Consider the following 18,851-nt stretch of genomic DNA (forward strand, 5'->3'; position numbering starts at 1 on the left):
CATGAACATGGAATATCCCCACTTATTTAGATTATTTTTGTTCATCAAAATCTTATAGTTTTTCTCATATGGATCTATGTCTTGTTATGTTTGTGTCTAAGTATTCTATTTTTTGTTAGTGCTAATGTAAGTGCTGTGTTTTTTATTCTAGATTTCAGTTCATTGTTCCTTTATAAGAAATAATCCTGCAGCTTTGCTCTCATCACTTACTAGTTTCAGAAGTTTTTTTTTTTTATTATTTCAGAATTTCTCCATAGAAAATAGTGTCATCTGTGAACAAAGATAGTTTAATTTCTTCCTTCCCAGTCTACATATCTTTTATTCCTTTTTTTGTCTGATTGCATCAGCTAAGACTTCCAGCATGATGTTTGAATCAGAGTGGCGAGAGCAGATCTTTGCTTTGCTCCTACACTTAGAAGAAAGCATCTTGTTTGTCTCCAATAATATGATGTTGCTCTAGGGTTTGGAAAGGCTTTTTTTAATCAAGTTGATGAAATTGCTCTCTATTACTAGTTTCCCTAGGTGTTTTGTTGTCATTATTTTTGTTTTGTTTTTTATCATGAATTGGTGTTAGAGTTTGTCAAATACTTTTTCTGCATCTATTGATGTGAACTTATAGTTTTTCTTCTTTAGCTTATTTGTGTAATAGATTGCATTAATTTTCAAATTATTTTTTTCAGATTTTGGAGCAGCCTTCATACTTGCAATAAATTCCACTTAATTATGTTTGTATATATTTTTATACATTTTTTAATTCAGTTTGCTATCACTTTGAGGATAGCATTTATTTTTGATAATGAAAAATTAAATAACCTTCTTACAATTAAAATTTTAATCTTATAAACAAACCTTAAATTCCTTCCCTTGATTTTGATAAGTGAGATGTAATAGTGTCCATGAGACGTAAGCGGTTATTTGGTTTACCTGAGTGATTTTGTGGTTTATTCAATTATGTGGGGAAAAATAAAAATAAAGCCCTCAGTCATAAGTGGTCTCTAATTCCTGAGGGCATCCTCAGTCTGACTAAAGTAGATGACATGCAGAATCCCTGGCACTGTGATACTACATGGATAAAAGAAGTGTCTCCGTTTTCCTGCCTTCTTTCCATCTCTTTAAAATGGTTTCTTATGTACTAAGTCAACATGGCAATATATTACAGTGTGGTATACATAATACACCAGCTAGCTTTGGCTGCACAATAGATTATCTTTAAAACTTACTAGCCCCAAATGGCAGCTGTTTGTTTATCTCACAATTCTGTATTTGCTGCTGGGCTCTCTCCTGCATCTGTGGTTGCCGGAGGGTTCAGCTGACAGCTGCAAGACTTACAATCCTCCCATTCGCTTGTCCTGTGGTTTTGAACCCACCGGAGTGACTGGACCATATGAACCAGCCCAGGTTCCTTCATGTGGCTGTGCTTTCAGGGTTCAAAACTCAGCGAGAGAGAAAGCCCATTGCCCAAGCCCTTTTCTAGCCTCTGCTGGGTCAGCTTGCTAATGCCTCATTGATCCAAGCAGGTCACATGCCCCACCCAGATTCAAGATGGAGAAGTAAGCTATACCTTTTGATGGAAGTACCTATAGGTCGCACTGCAAGGGCATGGAAGCAAGGACAGAAAATGTGCTATTTGTGGCCACTGCAGGCAATTTATATCCTTAGCCATGTATGAAATTAATCTTGCCTTATTTGTGAAAAAGCAAACACGTTTTCTGATGTAATGAGATGTGTAGAAAATTTGCCTGTCACAAATACGTGACAGTTGGTAGCATCTAATGGATTTTTTAGTCTGTAATTGATATTATGTTTGGAAATTTCGATGATAGACCCAGCAAGTGTTGTCCATGTTAAGTTTTTCTGGTCAATTCACTGTTGCTATCAATCTTTGATTACATTTCAAGATACAATTTATCACGACCGACTGTGAGAAATAGTGCCGTGTCTGCTTCCCCTAGGTGTTTGCCCAGCTACTGTGAACACGGGGGTGAATGTTCCCAGTCCTGGAGCACCTTCTCCTGCGACTGCGCACACACCGGTTACACGGGCGCGACTTGCCACTCCCGTAAGCCTCGCACTCCTGTGTCCAGGGTTCCATGTGGCTGTTTTCCTTTCCATTATTTTGTGTGTATGTGCATGTCTGTGCAACTCTGTGCTAGAAAGTAACAACAAAAATAACTACTTTAGACAATTTTTGTCTGATTTATTTAATTTACTTTTTACCTCTTATACTTTTTATTTTGTATTATTTCATATGAGTGGTAAGGCAGCTTACAGAAATACGTGGATCCCAGGACAGAAAATATGGTAGGTGAAAGAAAATAAGGATAAGAAAATAAAATATAGTCAAAAGTAAAAATAAAATCTAGAGTTCACGTTTTATAAACAATGTTTATAAAATTAAGCAGGAAGAATCTCAGAAGTGCAGGGTGGAAGCTGCCCTGGCTGGGTTTCTCAGTATCAGTGAGAAGCCAGGTGAACACTCAGGTCCCTTTGCAATCTTGATGTTCCTTGATGATGATGGTGGTGGTGTTGGTGGTGGTGATAATGATGGTTAATATACTGGAACTTACCACGTACTTGCATAATTCTAGCTCTCTGCTTATTTCAACTCTTTTAATCCTTGAAACAACTCTAGGAGATAAATGTCCAGTTATCTATATTTTGCACTTGAGAAGCTAAGTTTTTTACCCAATGTCACACTCTCTCTCTCTTTTTTTTTTTTCCAATGTCACACTCTCAATCACCTCTTATTGGTGTTTCTTTAGTTTAGAACATCAGGCTCTTTTCTGAAGAATTATTCTTTCATCTTTAAAGCTAACAAATCTTTATGGACAACTAATCCATTATCTACAAGCAACTTATGACAGAAAGCCCTGAAATGTCCTTGGTTTTCTAATTATTGGCTGTTGTTTAAGCTTTTGTTTTATTGTTTTCCTTATTTCCTTTTCATTACTGACCCTTCTCTCATAGCACCCCTCCCTGTTGGTCTTCAGAGAGAGACAGCATGATATGAAAATTCACTCATCTCACCACATCAGTCCCTCCTACTGGGAGTATATATTGCACTGTTAAGAACTCTTCCCTGTGAATTATTTAATTTTATTTCCACATATGGAAGAAAGGCAGAAACTGGATTGACATAAATTTGTCCTTTTGGGAAGTGAATCCCAGGGAGGCAGGCATTGGGGTGAGAACCCTGAGCCCCTACCACCAAAGGTTCTGCAGAGGAAGACAAAGGGAGATGATTCATGCCCTAAATATCCCCTAAACAAGTTCAGCCAGGGCAATCCTACCTGCGACTCAATTTGCTATACTAGTGCCAAGTAAGAATTTGCCAGGGTAACTCTTTATTTGAAAGGACCCAGACATCTGGGAAACCTGAAGCTGAGTGATTTGGCTGAGTCACAGTTTGGAATAGGGTAATCTCTTTCTTAGAGTGTTCTCCATCATACTTATATGAAGCAGATACCAACTGAATATTAATGATTAAGGAGTGATGGCTAAATGCTATCATTAACTGTGATCTAAACATCATTCCAAACAACTCTAAGCATAAAGATTTAAAACGAGCAGATATATATTATGTATTTTATATATATTATACATTCTCTTACACATATGTAAGGTTTTCTGTTTGTGGCCCATGATTTAGTCTAATAATTGAATTGACTTTCTTGGAATTCTGCAATTGATCAGTCACATGAAGATGAGATATTACCAAATCAATGTAAATGAACACAAGACCATTATTTTGGAGTCTAAGTACACAATTAGTACAAGTGTATGTTCTTGTTTAAAGCAAGTTTTCTCCTAAGTCATTCCTCCACTACTCTTGTTTTCCTAGGCAATTCCAGCCCCAACACAACACAGACACTGTTATCAATCTATGTGTATCCCTCTGGACACTTTCCTAGGTGGTATAATCATGTGTATATATGATAGAAATCTCAACGTGAGTGGCCGAAATGCAAGCATGGTGGAAAAGCAGTCCATATTGCTTTTCCATCAGTGTCTCTGTGTCCACCAGTGTAAATGATGGTAACCATGCCATTGATTTGGGGGCAGTCTAACTTGATACATTTGAAACTTGGCCATATTTAATAAAAGGATTTTTTCCTTTATAGAATCTCTGGACAAAAAGCATTCCCTTCTTATTCTTGTTCTTTGAGATGAGAGAACAAGAACCCCTAAACTTCTCCCAGGATTTTTCTTGATTATTTGAAATAGGCAAAGTTAGGAATGTAGATAATCCAGTCATTATAGCATGGCATAAAGCCATATCCTCCTAGGATCACTCTAGTTTGTGGATCTTGTCTAACTACCACCTGAGTCTTTCTGTGTGGATGCCAGGTTTGATCCTTAGAGCTGACTTAAAGATCCAGTCCAACTCTGTGCCAGAATTAGTGCCACACTTCCCTCCCAGCAGCCATTAGCAGCTTTTCAGGTTTTCAAAGGGTTTTTCCTGTCAAGGCAAAGGGTGATGCGCAAGAGAGCTGTTACTCGATTGATCATTCATTTAAATGCATGCTGAATAATAATTGAGTTCATCATATGCAGATGCTAATCACTTGCCTTGTAAAACATTCATTGTATACATAGAAAATTCATTTATGAATTAGGATAAATTGAAACTACAAAGAGACTTTTCATATATATTTCTTTGAATTTTGATTTTCTTGAATAATCATTTCCAAAGCATTTTAGGAAGCTTCTTTTCAAAATGAACTTTAAAAATGGAATGAAGTAGAGCTGCTGATTTGTGAAATCCATTTCATTGAAAAAAATGCATTTCGTGTGGAAATTGTCTTAAGTAAACGAAGAATATAATTACTGAGTAATTTTTAAAAAAACAGCATGATTATTATATAATAACAGATCATTTAGGGATATTAAGCCAATGCATTTCAGATTCTTAGATATTCTGAAACAGCAAAGAATTAGACTAGAGTCAATCCAGTTACCCTGATTTTGACAGGAATTCTGTGTTTCCAGAGCGTAAGTATTCAGATCCACGTGTCCCATAGTGATACTTCCTAAAGCCTTTCACTCTGTGCCTGAGAATCTTTATGCTGCCCGAGTGAAACAGGAAAAACTCCTCTAGAGAAAACGTCCCTGAGAGCAAGGCAGAGTGAGAGTGAGTGTCACTGGGGAAAGTATCACTTAATTAGCAACGTGGAGGGATTCATCCCACTGTTGCTCCTGTCTGAGACCTCTGTCCTCTGCAGCTCTCTACGAGCAGTCGTGCGAAGCCCACTGGCACAGAGGAAACTCTTCAGGGCTCTATTATATCGACTCAGATGGAAGTGGCCCTCTGGAACCATCCCTGGTATATTGCAACATGACAGGTATGCTAATAAGCTTTTTTAATGACAAACTCACGTGGAAACTTGCTGTGTAGGAAAACCCAGGTGCAGTGAGCAGTTTACTGAGTGGCAGCTTTACTCAATGTGCATTTTGATTGTAATTGTAATATGATTGCTAAGAAGTATTAAACGTAATGTTCTAAAATAGTTAAGAGGTGGTAATTAAAAGTTATGTCATTATTTTCCTGGAAATGTTCTTTCTTTATGCAAAAATTAGCAATAAATTGCTGTTTATTAATCTACAACATAAAAGGGTAAACTTTATTTCTTAGTTCATGACAATAAGTGCGAAAGTCTTAGGAGAATGTTCACTTCTTAAATTTATGAAAATATCCATTTATATCCCTTTGAATCTGTAATCAGGTGAGTTTATCTGCATGCATGCATGCTAAGTCGCTTCAGTCCTGTCTGACTCCTTGTGACCCTACGGACTGTAGCCCACCAGGCTCCTCTGTCCGTGGGATTCTCTAGGCAAGAATACTGGAATGAGTTGTCATGTCCTCCTCCAGGGGATCTTCTGGACCCAGGGGTTGAACCTGCATCTCTTATGTCTCCTGGGTTGGCAGGCAGATTCTTTACCACTAGCGCCATCTGGGAAGCCCTGAGTTTATCTAGGGAATAATAAATGTTTCTAAAGTGTATATGGACTTCCCAGGTGGCACGGTGGTGAAGAATCCACCTGCCAATGCAGGAGACACAAGAGACCTGGGTTCAGTCCCTGGGTCAGGAAGATCCCCTGGATTAGGAAATGGAAACCTACTTCAGTCTTCTTGCCTGGAAAATTCCCTGGACAGAGGAGCCTGAAGGGCTACAGTCCATGGGGTCACAAAATGTCAGACGTGGCTGAGGACTAACACACACACCAAGTGTATATACTTCATCTAATAATACTATTCACGTGCAACTATATAAACACTATTTCATCTTCCTTAAAAACCTGATTGTTAATATGTGTTAAAGGACTTGTGTATTACATAGTGTTTATGACGCCTTTAATTCTTTAAAACTTTTTAATTTAAGCTCTCTGCCAAATGTACAGGAGCGCAAAGGACCAAAACTTCCACTGCAATGATTGACAACTGCCCTGATGGAACTGATACAAATTTTTCATACCTCTTCTCTACCTGTATCTGTATGTGTCTGTACCCATAAATTTTTCTCCATGCTCATATAAGGTTTGCCCAATAAAGAGGACAAATCTCCTTTAGAAAACTTTCTGTTACTGTAGCAGTGTAGCCCTAACAGATACTTCAACAACCACAGAATTTGAGAGCAAATTCTGAGATAATTATCAGAAAAAAACCAACTATAGATGGTTCGTATGTAACTATAAATTAGTTATAGTTTGGTTTCTCTGTTGTTATGGCTCCACATCACTCGGGAAGGGTTGCAGATCTCACAAGGAGGAAATTATTTATGGGTAAACGTATAATGATGGTTTGTAAATAGCTTGCAATCCTAATGTGGTTTCTATACCAATACCTATTGTCATTTCACACATGAAAAAATCTAAGCATTTTTGGCAGTGGTTAATATATGATCTGATCTAAATTCAGTTAAATATGTATTCCAGTCCCAAAACCACCCCCGAAGTTGTTACAGAAGATGCAGGAACTCCCAGGGCATTGCACTGGTCTCACATGGCTGTTTGGGGCTTTTGGGCAAATATTTTATCATATATACTGACCAGAATATTGCAGTGTGATGATAGAGTTAAATACATCAACTTACTTTTACTGAAAGATATGTGATCAGTGAAATATGTAGGGAAACGGCCCAGGGGACCTTTCTAGATATACTGGACTCCAGTGGTTTATAACCTTCAAGTGATTCAATTTCTGCTTTGATTTGCTTTCATTACCATGACTCAAGTGAATGCCAAGAACAAAGAAAGCTAAATAAAGAAGATAGCATCCCAATAATACATTTCCTTTATATCAATTAGGTTCTTAATTATCACAAAAGTCTAGGGCATGTTAAAGATTTTCATATATATTATGTTGGGTTAATCCTATGAACAGAGTTCCATATACACTGAAAAATTCTAAGAGTCATAGAAAGGTGGAAATAATCCCAAATAGCATGTTCCCAGATGGGTAAAGTTTCAAAGGTATTTGTTGATAATTAACTGTTGGCAGGCTTGGTAAGGCTGAGGTCAAGTTTATAAGTCTGCCAAGAAGAATAACTGAGAGCTGATTGCCTGATCTTCTCCAGTTTATGGTTGTAATAGAAGAAAAACATTTTAATCATCATAGTGAACACATGATCTAAGCTTTGCCATGAAGCTTTCATTGTGCATATTTCTAAAACGCATTTGGAATGTGTAACTATCTGAAAGGTGTTCTGTTTTGATACTGATTGCTGCAATAGCTGATACATTTTGATTCCCTGCAATTGCTGTTACCTCTTCAGAGTGAACCTAGGTCCTACCACCGTAGACGAGAATAGTTATCAAAATGCAAAGGGACAGTAAGAACAGATGCTCAGCTTTTGATTTCAATTAACTTAGGATAATACTTGATGATATATAAGCATGTTTTTCTTACCCTAGAGATAAGAAAGAACCTCTGAATAAGGGAAGGAAAAGGTAAAATCTACTGATTACCCATCTTGATTAATTTATATACATGATGGCCTTGAAAACTGTCTGCCAAGGACATGAATCATTCCCTTTCCCAGGGTGATGTGAAGAAATGTCCAAGTTAAGGCACAAAACTTAAAAGTTGTAAGAAAACGTCTGACAACATTGAACACGTGTACTCAGCGCCTGCCCTGAGCCGACACAGCTGGGGTCATAACAGACTGTGAATCTGAACACCTCCCTCCCATGGGTGGGGGCGCTTTTTCGGGTGGGGAGCCAAACCCTTGACAGAAGCGAATCAAATACGTGGCACGTTATAAGGCAATGGTTGCTGTGAAGCAGAACAAAGCGGGGAGTGGGGCACAGACCGCAGAAGGACGGGTTACAGTTTTAAATAGATCAGGAAAGGACTCAGTTGGAAAGTTGACATTTGCACTTATCACATCAAAGCAGCAGCACTGAGATAGGAGGTGGAGCCTTTGGGGGAGGGGGGAGACGAGGGCAGGAGGCCTCCAGCCACAGGGAGCCTGGCCTGTGGGACTGGCCCGGGCGGGAGGACCAGGATGTGGCCTTCCCTCAAGTCATGTGGCTGGAAAGGAGCTGGTCCAGATTCCACACAGTTAGGACCTTTAACCATCATGGTGCACCAAGGCGAGGCAAGGAGACCAGTTAGGACTTTGCTCTAGTAATTTAGCCAAGATGGTGGTGATGGTGGGGAGCAGGGTAGGAGAGAGGAGGAGGATAGAAAGATTGCTTTAGAACCACTGGACCAGATATGGACAGAGAGAAAGAGAGGCAACAGGCAGGGCTCCCGTGTTTGGAAGGAAGGTGCAGTTATTGTTTATGGAGATGGAGAATTCTTGGGAAGGACCATGTTTTAATGGAAGACCAGGATTCCAGTTGTGAGCATGTGAAGTTTGGTTTGCCTGTTGGTCATTTAATTAGATAGTAGGGATCTCTTGTTTATTAAAACAAGTGTAATATATCTTCTTAAAGCCTACTGGGTGGTTATAATATCCTTGGCAATACAAACCTTTAAAAATATAGTTTGGACTGTGACTTTACAAATCAGCCTGACCGGCCAGCTGTCATTTGCTTTACTGTCACTAGTGGACACTGTCCAGCAGGATGAGGCTTTTCCAGGTCCCTACATGTTTGTCCCCTTAGGGGAGCTCTGCTTTCTGCAGAAGGACCCTGTGGCAGCATCCAGGAAAGGCTGTGTTGTTATTAGTAAGCTTCTCTACAGATGCTCAGGGCTTCCCAGGTGGCAGTAGGCTAGAGAACCGGCTTGCCAAGGCAGGAGACAGAAGAGATGTGGGTTTGATCCCTGGGTCGGGACGATCCCCTAGAGGAGGGCATGGCAGTTCACTCCAGTATTCTTGGCTGGAGAATCCCATAGACAGAGGAGCCTGGGAGGCTACAGTCCACGGGGTCACAAAGAGTCAGACACGACTGAACACAGCCCAGCCCAGAGATGCTTATTTGCACACGGGTTTAGAAACCACTGTCGTGAAGCTGAGGAGCTTTGATTTCAGTGAGCACAGCCTCCTCTATCTTCAAAAAATTAAAATGGAAAGGGAGTAAAGGGCACCACACAATGGAGAAATAAAGCTAATGGAGATGTAAAATTTTGGTGCCACTATTCATTTCACAGTCCAAGCAATTATTATGTTGTTCCTATTAATGTAGGTTGCCTGATCCATCACTGAATCCTTGTGGTTATGATTTGTTAAAATGCAACAAGAATTGTTCAGATGTATTAAGATAAAGTCTAAGACATTAGTTCTCTAAAGTAAATATTTTCTAATTACTCTAACTTAATCTTGGAAAGTTTTAAGAGCTCTAAGGTGTATGTGTTGTGTGTGTGTTCATGAAAATAATTGATAATAATTTAATGATTTACATTGATATGTAAATGTCTATTATTAAAGCATACTTAGTAACTATGCCTTTATCTTACATTGCAAATAAACAAACATTAAGTCCAAATTATTGTTTCACTATGACTTTTGCATAATTGAGTTTTTTAGAGAAGTTTGTGGTTTCCTAACTCTTATCTAAAACTCCTGAAATTAGTATAGTCTTGTTTTACATGAAAAGATTAATGTTCTAAGGGTTCTATAATTGCAATTAAGGTGGAGCATCAAATGGGTCATGGAGATGGAGTGCAGGAGTTAAATATTTCAGTGAAGATTTCCAAATAATATTAAATGCCAAGGATTTTTATAAAACCCAAAGCTGTAAAGAAAGCAGAATGCTGAAGACATGCAGGCCAAATGACCAGTGACTGCCTCCAACAGCTAGGCAACAAAATATTTAACTGAAAAATTAAAAAATCCAGATGGGTCCTGGAGAAAACCTAAGGAACGAGCCAGGGTTATAGCTCAGTGGTAAAGAATCTGCCTGCCAATGCAGGAGACTTGGGTTAGATCCCTGGGTCTGGAAAATCCCCTGGAGTAGAAAGTGGCAACCCACTCCAATATTCTTGCCTGGAGAGTCCCTTGGACAGAGGAGCCTGGTGGGCTACAGTCCATGGGATCACAGAGAGTTGGACACTACTGACCACGCACACACACATAGCTAAGTAGTTCTTACTGATCCAGGGGTCATGTGAGTTTCCCTCAAAGTCTTTGTATTGATAGAGGAATGATCTTAGGGTCCTGATTCTGTTCTTCCAACCTGAAAATAATTACACAATAATAATTTCTCCTTCTCCATAAGGCTGCAGTGCCTGTGGACAATTAAACATTCTTTAATTATTCAAAAAAACAAGTACTAACACTTTTAAAAATATAACCAAAACAAAAATCTAAACCAATGATTAAAATTAAATCCTTGGTAATAGCCTTCAGAAATGTAGTCCTAGGACCTACAAAAAGTCCTACAAAAAGACACTCTGCAAGTCTTTTTTAGTACCTTTAGTACTGAGACATCCAAAACAAGACAAAAAATGAAACTATTTTGAATGGACTGCTTGTGAAATTTGTTGATGGGTCTATTCCCTTTCTAAACAGAAGGAACAGAACATAATTTCTTGGATGACAAGATGAGGAAGGTCAGTATCTCTCCCCACTGAGATGGAGATGTTTGTGTCCATACTGTACGCAGGGTGTTAGCATTAGTCGCTCAGTTGGTCTAACTCGCTTTGACCCCATGACTGTAGCCCTCCCGGCTCCTCTGTCCATGGGATTCTCCAGACAGGAACACTGGAGTGGGTAGCCATTGCTTCTCCAGGGGCTCTTCCCAGTGCAGGGATCGAACCTTTATCTCCCACATGGCAGACGGATTCTTTACAAACCAAGCCACCAGAGAAGCCCCAGGTAGTTGTTTACTGTTATAACATCACAGTCATGAGGCTCAGAAGCCGGGTCTCAGACAGCGCACTGTGAGAACGATTGTTGCTGGAAGCAAATAGGTTACGGTCAGAGCAGTGGCTCAACTTCTGGTCCATAAGAATCCCTGGAGGCTTAATGAACAAGCTGAGGACTGGGTCTGTTGCCTCCCTGACCATTCCCCCTTCAGATCTTAATTTATTGACTAACCAATTAGTAATGCAGCACTTTTTGCTCATTATTATCACCTTCATGCAAACCAAGCAGCTGTGTTTCTTTTCTTATTGAGACATAGTTGATTACACGTTGTGTTAATTTCAGGTGTACTACAAAATGATTTAGTAGAACCGACAAATGTATATATTTTTTCAGATTTTTTCCGCTTATAGGTTTTACAAAATATTGAATATAGTTCCCTGTGTTGTATAGTAGGTCCTTGTTGATTATCTATTTTATATATAGTAATAGTGTGTATTTTGTTGTTGGTTCAGTTGCCTAGTTGTGTCCAACTTTTTGCAAACCCATGGACTGCAGTATGCCAGGCTTCCCTGTCCTTCACTATCTCCTGGAGTTTGCTCAAACTCATGTCCATTGAGTTGATGATGCCATCCAACCATCTCATCCTGTGTCTTCCCCTTCTCCTCCTGCCCTCAATTTTTCCCAGCATCAGGGTCTTTTCCAATGAGTCGGTTCTTTGCTTTAGGTGGCCAGAGTATTGGAGCTTCAGCATCAGTCTTTCCAATGAATATTCAGGGCTGATTTCCTTTAGGATTGACTGGTTTGATCTTGCTGTCCAAAGGACTCTCAAGAGTCTTTTCCAGCACCACAGTTCAAAAGCATCACTTCTTCAGTGCTCAGCCTTCTTTATGGTCCAGCTCTCACATCTGTACATGACCACTGGTAAAACCATAGCTTTGACTGTCCAGACCTTTGTTGGAAAAGTAATGTCTCTGCTTTTTAATACACTGTCTAGGTTTGTAGTATGTATATTTTGAATCTAAAAAATGATACAAATGAACTTATGTACAAAATATAAATAGACTCACAGACATGGGAAAGAAAATTGTGGTTACCAAAGGTGAAAGGAGGGTATAAATTAGGAGTTTGAGGTTAAAATATCTGCAGTTGTGTTTCTTCAACAGCCATTTTCCTGTGTCAGAAATTGTGTCAGGTCCCCAGCACGGTGGTTTAGCAAAGGGCAGTCAGTCCAGTTGTCTTACACACAACACAAGCTGTTTCTGGGGGGTGAGAAGTAGATTTATTAATATAAGAATGCTTATAAGAGATGTAAGCAGTAAAGAGAGGGGATTCTGCCAAGCTATTTTTTTAAGTCCTCTATAGGCTGGGTGTAGCCCCACATCACTATGTGTTTAACGTTTATTTGTTAGTATAGATCTTCTTCCTTTCTTCTCTCTTTTTCTAGGCTTCCTGTCGGCATATCCAAACAGCTCCCTTTTCAGTTATCCGTTCAGTTCATGCATTCATTCAATCACACACACTTTATACTATGAACTTGCAGGCACTAAGCTATATGTGAGAAATGAAAGGGAAATTAACTGTTCTCATAGACCTTCAGATGAGTGAGATAGGTGTTAATTCACTAACAACGTTATGAACATCATAAGTTCTACATTTGCTATTTTAAGTAGATATCAGCGCTTGCTGGAAATTTGTCAAAAAGAGGCGGTAAGCATAGACCGGAGAGCTCTTTCATGAGTAAAGGCACAGTTGCTGCAACATACATTTTCTTTGCTTGTAAAGAGTTGGGATTTCATTGTTCTCTGCTTTGCTCTTGAAAATTGAGGTTGGCAGGAAGCATAGCATTATTGTGCATTCATTACATGTGGCAAGTTTTGTTTGGAACTAGTGTTTCTTACAAAAAATTCTTTAAAGTTTAAATGTTGGAATTTTTAAGGAAAATGAAAGAAGAGCTGCACTTTGATGATTATCATACATAGTGAACCTGCATTTCTTTTATACTGGCTTTTGCCTGGAAAGAACTCTTTTCTACCTCCACTGGGGAGACGTTATTCTGACCTGCCTCTTGACACTTCTAAAGGTAGCTCGTAAAACATGCAGCAAGGTGTGGTTGGCGACGCAGAATTTCTGGGGCAGGTCCAGTCATTGTGCCCAAGGGTAAAAAAACAAATGCTTCAGGGAAGCTTATTTTCCTGCTTTTCTGACAGCCATGCAGTCTGCCCCAACCTTATGGGTGGACATTGTGAATGGTCTGGATGAACAATAAAAATATAGATGCTCAGAGAGCAGCTAGGCCAGAAAATGCCTGGTTCACTGCCTTAGCATTCAAAGGTGGCTATAACAATAGCACTTGGTCTTCAGCATTTACTAAATATGGAATTGGAGGCTCAGAGATTTTTTTTTACTTTTCTAAGACCATTCCTCCCCTGTGGCTCAGCAATAAAGAATCCTCCTGCAATGCAAGAGATACAGCAGGGGCTGCAAGTTCGATCCCTGGGTCAAGAAGATTCCCTGGAAAAGAAAATAGCAACCCACTCCAGTATTCTTGCTTGGAAAGCCCCCTGGACAGAGGAGGCTGGTGGGCTACAGTCCGTGGGGTTGCAAAGAGGCAGACATGACTTAGTGAATGAATAAGACCATAGATTATAACCCACATCTCTTATTGACCATGACCCTGTACTCTGTCTGTATCTAATTTTGTGAATGAATTATATAATGTGCTCTCTGAGAAAATCAGTTTGCTCTGGAGCTGTATGATGGGCCGACACACAGAGGGAGGCACTGACATCTTCCAATAACTGAGCTCCTAGGAGGTTCCGGGTATGGGGCCAGGCATGTATATGTACTGCCTGAAGACAAGGTCCGTCATGTTGAGTAAACATCCATTCTTGTTAAGTAGCAGATGTCTGCCCTTATGAGTGAGCAGACACACATTCAGCATGACCTCGTAAGTGAAAGCATCATCTCTGAAATCCCAAGAAGGAAGGCTGTGAGGTAGCTACATTCCGTTGAAGCTATCAAGGTGTATCCTATAGCATCTTCTTGTGTTCAAAATATTAAAGTAAGTCAGAAAAGCCTCAAGGCCCCAAAATTATGGCAAGAAAGGCAACCCTTATGAGGATGCTCCTATAAATATTTATCAGGAGGGACCTGAGATGTGGGGCCAGGATGAATGCCATCTCTGGGCCCCCCAGGGCCTGGCAGCTGTCTCTTTAGAAGACATCTAAGGCGATGTCATCACTTCCCTTCAGTAAAATGCACACACCAGTTATCCTCAGCTTTGACAAGCAGATGACATGGCAGGGACCAGGGCCTCTGCAATCTAGGGCAGGGCCAAGTGAAAGCTGACCATCATCTTCCTCAGGACACCCTCCGAACATCTGGAACAGTGGACTTGGCCTTTATTGGCCTTATGAGCACATAAATGACCAGGATCCAGTTCTATTTTCATTGCAAATATAGGAGAGGGCTCAGGTGAGTAAGACTGTCTGGGAAAATTATAGACCTTAGCACTCTTTAAGAAGTTTACTCAGAAAGCTCAGTGACTTACACCATATTACTTCAAAATGTGTGGCTAAATTCCATAGTTTATGAATTTAGTTTTGCAAGTGAGTTTTTCTAGACCTCCATTTCCTTATCTGTGTGGCAAGAGGGTTGAGGTGAATAAAAAGTGAAAGCTAGTTGTAATGATATTTCTCTCTGTATAGTAACACAGTTTCTGAGAAGGCTGTCTTGGGTCTCTATTGTTGTTCTTGTTCAGTTGCTAAGTCGTGTCTGACTCTTTGCAACCCCATGGACTGCAGCAGGCCAGGCTTCCCTATGCATCACAATCTCCCTGAGTTTGCTCAAATTCATGTCTATTGAGTTGGTAATGCCATGCAACCATCTCATCCTCCATCATCCCCTTGTCCCCCTGCCTTCAGTCTTTCCCAGCATCAGGGTCTTTCCCAGTGAGTCCGTTCTTCACATCTGGTGACCAAAGTATTGGAGCTTCAGCTTCAGCATCAGTCCTTCTAATGAATATTCATGGATTTCCTTTAGGAGTGATTGGTTTGATCTCTTGCTGTCCTTTCTGTTCATCAAGAGACTCTAGTTCTTCCTCACTTTCTGCCATTGGGTGGTATCATCTGCATATCTAAGGTTATTGATATTTCTCTATTGTAATATTCAGATTATCTTTATGGGTTCAGGAATGGCTGCTAGTATTTACATCTGTCTATCCTTATTTATCATCTTGTTTGCATCTTCTTAACTAGCTTTACCTGGAGATAGATGTGACAAATTAAATCATCTGGCATTTTGCCTTCTCAGTCTTCTCAGAACATGTACCCTCTTCTCATCAGAAGAAACAAAGGCAGCTGGCTTAATTTCCAAAAACGTTCTTCTTGGACACATATGCAAAATGCTGGGCTGGATGAAGCACAAGCTGGAATCAAGATTGCCAGGAGAAATATCAATAACCTCAGATATGCAAATGATACCCCCTTTATGGCAGAAAGTGAAGAGGAACTAAAGAGCCTCTTGATGAAAGAGAAAGAGGAGAATGAAAAGGCTGGCTTAAAACTCAACATTCAAAAAACTAAGATCATGGCATCCAGTTCCATCATTTCCTGGCAAATGGATGGGGAAACAATGGAAACAGTGACAGACTTTATATTCTTGGGCTCCAAAATCACTGCAGATGGTGATTGCAGCCATGAAATGAAAAGGAGCTTGCTCATTGGAAGAAAAGCTATGACAAACCTAGACAGCATATTTAAAAGCAGAGACATTACTTTGCCAACAAAGGTCCATCTAGTTGAAGCTATGGTGTTTCCAGTAGTCATGTATGGATGTGAGAGTTGGACTATAAAGAAAGCTGAGCACCAAAGAATAGATGCTTTTGAACTGTGGTGTTGAAGAAGACTCTTGAGAGTCCCTTGGACTGCAAGGAGATCCAACCAGTCCATCCTAAAGGAAATCAGTCCTGAATATTCATTGAGAGGACTGATGCTGAAGCTGAAACCTCAGTACTTTGGCCACTTGATTCAAGCAGTGAACTGACTCACTGGAAAAGACCCTACGGCTGGGAAAGACTGAAGGCAGGAGAAGGGAATGACAGAGGATGAGATGCTTGGATGGCATCACCAACTCATTGGACCTGAGTTTGAGCAAGCTCCGGGAGTTGGTGATGAACAGGGAAGCCTGGCATGCTGCAGTCCACAGGGTCCCAAAGAGTCACACATGACTGAGCGACTGAACTGACTGGACACAAATTGAACTTCATCTCAGGCATCTGTGGGAGGAGGAATTTTTACCTTCATTTTCTTTGAGGTCAATTTCCAGATCACGAGCGATGAACTCACCAACTATAAAGGCATCAGATTTTTCATAATGAAGCCCTATTTTATGTCTGCGTCTCAGAGAAATGGAAATGAGTATAGCAGATATGCTTTCAATGTATATTTACCTGAATGTGTAAAATAAAGAGCTGGTTCTTTTTTCACAACTGATTGTTTTGCTATAAAAGACTCCTTGTATAGTCCAGAGGTCTATTATAAAGTGTAAGAAGTGTTGCCAATTGCAAAGTGAATATAACTTGGCAAAAAGAAAAAATAAATCAAACTGAAGGATAATGTATGATATGGCAAGTCAGTGTGATTATTATGAAATATCAAACCAAACCAGCAAATTAACTTGGCTAGGTTCCTTTGTCCCAGCAAAATGGTTGACGAGGTGCCACCAATGGTCTCCCTGCTCCTGCAGAGGAAGACCCCACTGAGTTCGATTAGCATGTCCTGAAAGGGTCACAATTCGTGTTTAAATTTGCCCGCAATTAAAAAGTAGCTCAGTCGATAAAGCGTCTGCCTGCAATGCGGGAAACCAGGGTTCGATCCCTGGGTCAGGAAGATCCCCTGGAGAAGGAAATGGCAACCCACTCCAGTATTCTTGCCTGGAGAACCCCATGGACAGAGGAGCCTGGCAGGCTACAGTCCCTGGGGTCACAAGAGTCGGGCACAACTTAGCGAATAAACCACCACCACCACCAAAATTAATTGCTTCAGATCCAAAATTGTGCTTCAGACTACCTTGTATAACAGCTAAGTTGAGCAAACTCCAGGAGATAGTGGTGGACAGAGGAACCTAGCATGTTGCAGTCCTTGGGGTCAAAAAGAGTTGTACACAACTTAGTGACTGAACAACAATTTTTCCATCATGCTGGTCACTTCATTCATTAGTCTGTCTCCTTGTGCTTGAAAATTAAGGTTATGTGGCTTGTCAAAGGTTCATGGTTTTGAAATCTATGAAAATAATATGTTGTGGAATATTAGAGAAATATAATGTGTCATTGTTGGGGTCTTTTAAATAATAATTCTAGAAAGAGCAGTCATTTAAAGTATTTTTCAGAAGAGCAGTTTTAAGGTTCTTTTCAACTGTTCCCTTCTCTCCATTTGAAAGATTTCTATTATGATACCTTAGCCATGCAAGACCGTAAATCTATCATACTGACCACTAGCCTATATGAACCATTCAGGCACATCATTTTTCTTTGTGCCCTAAGCCATGAAAATAAATGACGCAGTGGCACTGGAACTGATGCACTCCCAAGCCTAATACAGTCTTCTGCACGACTCCCTGAATCTTCATCTCGTTTGATGGAAGAAACCCTGGGGGTGAATGGGAGTAGGTAATTACCAAAAATAATACCAGACCCACTTAAGTAATTTTCCAGGAAAATGTTGAAATGTAAAATGTCTCATGAAAACATGATTAAGGAGGAAACAAAATCTATGGATTTCAAGTTGCCATGGGAACACTCACAGCCCCCTCTAGTGAGCAGATAGGTGGGTGATCCACTAGGTCTTTTTTAATTGAGTCAGCATTGGTCATGCTGACTCACAGTTTGTTCCTGTTCTTGCTAAGTTTTGCATATTTATGATGCTTTTTCCCATAAGCTTTGAACCAGAGTTTTTCCCATGGCCCTTGGGGTTCTCTCCCCTGAGTCCCCCTATGTATTTCATGTGTTAAGCGTTTGTGAGCACCAGCACAGCTCTTAGGTTTTTCCCAGATCCACATCCCCAGGCTAGGAAAGGGACAGGGACCTGTGGGGACCCCTAAGTGAATTCTTTGTATTATTGTTTTGATTTTTTGCTCTTATACTCATGTATTAATTATTAAGAAATAATATAAACTCAATAAGACTGCTTCCTGCTCTGTAGTATAGAAAGTTTGTCTGCAGACTGATCATTTATCACATACATATTACAGAGAAAGTTAAATGACATTATAGAGATAGTTGAATCAAGGTAGCTTGACCTCAGCCTTTTAGCCACTGAGCCACGGCCCTCTATACTGTGGGAGGTTCTACACGGTTATGGTGGGAGGTATGTTTGGGGGGGTGTTTATGGTGGGAGGTATGTTTGGGGGGGTGTTTATGGTGGGAGGTATGTTTGGGGGAGCTGTTTATGGTGGGAGGTGTGTTTGTGGGGGTGTTTATGGTGGGAGGTGTGTTTGGGGGGGTGTTTATGGTGGGAGGTACGTTTGGGGGAGGTGTTTACGGTGGGAGGTATGTTTGGGGGGGGTGTTTACGGTGGGAGGTATGTTTGGGGGGGTGTTTAT

At 40.3% G+C, this 18,851-nt stretch overlaps 1 protein-coding gene across 1 annotated transcript in view; it reads left to right on the forward strand.

Moving 5' to 3' along the window:
- The window catches only part of LOC133048439 (contactin-associated protein-like 3), a 225,642-nt gene that overhangs the window by 144,717 nt on the left and 62,074 nt on the right, over nucleotides 1-18,851 (forward strand). Inside the window, exons 11-12 of the mRNA XM_061132107.1 lie at nucleotides 1,953-2,059; nucleotides 5,223-5,342. Of these exons, the coding sequence (XP_060988090.1) occupies nucleotides 1,953-2,059; nucleotides 5,223-5,342 (227 nt within the window). The remainder of the gene's footprint in view (nucleotides 1-1,952; nucleotides 2,060-5,222; nucleotides 5,343-18,851) is intronic.

Source organism: Dama dama, chromosome 29 (genome assembly GCF_033118175.1).
Source record: "Dama dama isolate Ldn47 chromosome 29, ASM3311817v1, whole genome shotgun sequence".
NCBI classification, from domain to species: domain Eukaryota; kingdom Metazoa; phylum Chordata; class Mammalia; order Artiodactyla; family Cervidae; genus Dama; species Dama dama.